Source organism: Myotis lucifugus, unplaced genomic scaffold, assembly GCF_000147115.1.
Source record: "Myotis lucifugus unplaced genomic scaffold, Myoluc2.0 scaffold_421, whole genome shotgun sequence".
NCBI lineage: Eukaryota > Metazoa > Chordata > Mammalia > Chiroptera > Vespertilionidae > Myotis > Myotis lucifugus.
The window spans coordinates 1-2,187 of NW_005871469.1; the positions used below are offsets into that span (position 1 = coordinate 1).

Genomic DNA, 2,187 nt, shown 5'->3' on the forward strand with positions numbered 1-2,187 from the left:
TCCACTGGGGAGAGACATTGTGTAGAGAGAGAACTCCCCCGGGGGGAGAGAAGTTTGACCTGGGACAGTAATCACAGAAGTTTTTAGGATACTATATAAAGGGGCCAGTCTAAGGGAGAATGAATAACTCATCAATTCAACAAATGGTTGTTGAGCACCTACTGTGTGCCAGGCACACACGGCACACAGTGATGAGCAAGACATGTCAAGTCCCTATCCTCATGGAGCTGGCTTTCTAGTAGGGGTGGCAGACAAATTAATACAAATATAAATTGATACCAGTCAATGATGAGGGTCATGAAGAAAAACAAAGCTGTGTGAGTGGGTAGAGCAGTGGTTCTCAACCTTCTGGCCCTTTAAATACAGTTGCTCATGTTGTGACCCAACCATAAAATTATTTTCGTTGCTACTTCATAACTGTAATGTTGCCACTGTTATGAATCGTAATATAAACATCTGATATGCAGGATGGTCTTAGGCGACCCCTGTGAAAGGGTCGTTTGACCGCCAAAGGGGTCGCGGCCCACAGGTTGAGAACCACTGGGCTAGAGAGTGTCAGCGTCACAGGCCATGCATGGTTCCAGGAAGACCTTTCTGAGGAAGGATCTTTGAGCAGAAATGAGGGAGTGAACAGTACAGATCTGTGGGGACAAGCATTCCAGCGGAGGGAAGAAGCAAGGCAGAGGCTCTGGGGTGGGAGAGTGTGATGTATCTGAAGAGCCCCGTGCCCAGTGGGTAAGGGAGAGGGTAGATTGAAGGGGCAGGTTGATAGAACCTTGTAAGCCACAAGGACTGCCCTTCAGCCTGGCTCCGATGGCGCCCAGGAGGTCTCTGAGAGAGGAGGGCTGTGACCTTAGCAGGTGTGCACAGGCTCCCTCTGGCTGCATGTGGGACAGGCTGTGGGGACAGGACTGGAGCAGGGAATGGGGGCAGGGCGGCTGCTTCAATAGTCCTGGTAGGAGATGAGATGGACAGGAGCAGCTGGAGGCAGCAGACAGGGTAAGGTGAGATCAGGCTCTGAATGATTTTGGAGGATGAGCCAACAGGATTTTGGAATTCTGGGAAGAATTCTGAATCCTGACACCTTTGAAAGTTGGTTCTCCTGGGGCTGGGGGAGGTTGGGTAACAGCCGCCCAGCCTGACCTGCTGCCCTCCTGCCCCTCAGTCTGTGCTGACAACAACCACGTGCGGACATGGTCTGTGACTCGCTTCCGTGGCATGATTTCCACCCAGCCGGGCTCCACCCCACTTGCTTCCTTCAAGATCCTGGCCCTGGAGTCGGCCGATGGGCATGGCGGCTGCAGTGCTGGCAATGACATTGGTGCTTCCTAGCCCCTGGCCTCCCACCCACAGTCCCCATTGGCCTCCACTGACCCCTTATCTGACCCCTGTTGAGCTCCCTTTACTCCCAGCTCCTCCTGTTTAATTCTGTTGCCCCCACTGATTCCTGCTGACTGCCACCTGACCTGGGATCACCCCCGTCCCTGATGTGCCTCAACCCTGTTGATTGTTGCTGATCCCCAGCCCTCTCTGACCCTACCCAACTTCAGCAATCTAGGGATGGGGATCTAGTCTTGGGCTGGGGCAGAGCCTTGGGGCCTGGAGGTCTCAGGGACCCAGCAAGCCTGATTCTCACCCCTGTCTGGCCCAGGCCCCTACGGTGAGCGGGATGACCAGCAAGTGTTCATTCAGAAGGTGGTGCCAAGCGCCAGCCAGCTTTTCGTGCGTCTTTCATCCACGGGTCAGCGGTGAGGATCATCCGTCAAGTGGACAGGGTGGTTAAAGGAAAGACAGAGACAGCTGGGCTATGGAGGCCAAGAGGATCCCAGCCGAGCGGCCTTTAGGGAGCAAGGGGCAGGGGAGGAGCATGGGGCCTTGGTCCATGTTTTGGGGGTCTGGGACGTACCGAAAGTATCAAAGGTGTGGACACATATGGGGTGGGAAGTGAAGGGTGGAGAAGCTGGGTGCCTGTGGTGGCCCTTCAGATGGGAGACTGGCTCAGTGTGGGCCGGGGTGGGGACAGGGGCCGGGGGCGGGGAGGGGGGCAGGGAGCCTGTAAAAGGAGCTGTTGGCTCCACCCCTGGGAAGGAGGCCCCTGGGAAGGTTTTTCTTGAAGAGGAGACTTGTTCAAGGAATGGCTTCAGTAAGGGTTGCCCAGTGAAGTGCCCATGGCCTGGGGGCCCAGAA

General features: G+C 55.5%; 1 protein-coding gene across 3 annotated transcripts in view; it reads left to right on the forward strand.

The window, feature by feature from the left end:
* Positions 1-522: 522 nt before the first annotated feature.
* The window catches only part of SHKBP1 (SH3KBP1 binding protein 1), a 3,434-nt gene continuing 1,769 nt past the window's right edge, over positions 523-2,187 (forward strand). Inside the window, exons 1-2 of one of the 3 annotated variants that reach the window (XM_014467991.2) lie at positions 523-1,321; positions 1,652-1,748. In XM_014467991.2, coding sequence (XP_014323477.1) covers positions 1,219-1,321; positions 1,652-1,748 — 200 coding nt within the window. In that variant the 5' untranslated portion in view covers positions 523-1,218. The remainder of the gene's footprint in view (positions 1,322-1,651; positions 1,749-2,187) is intronic. The other 2 variants (XM_014467992.2, XM_023743967.1) reach the window with 2 other exon arrangements.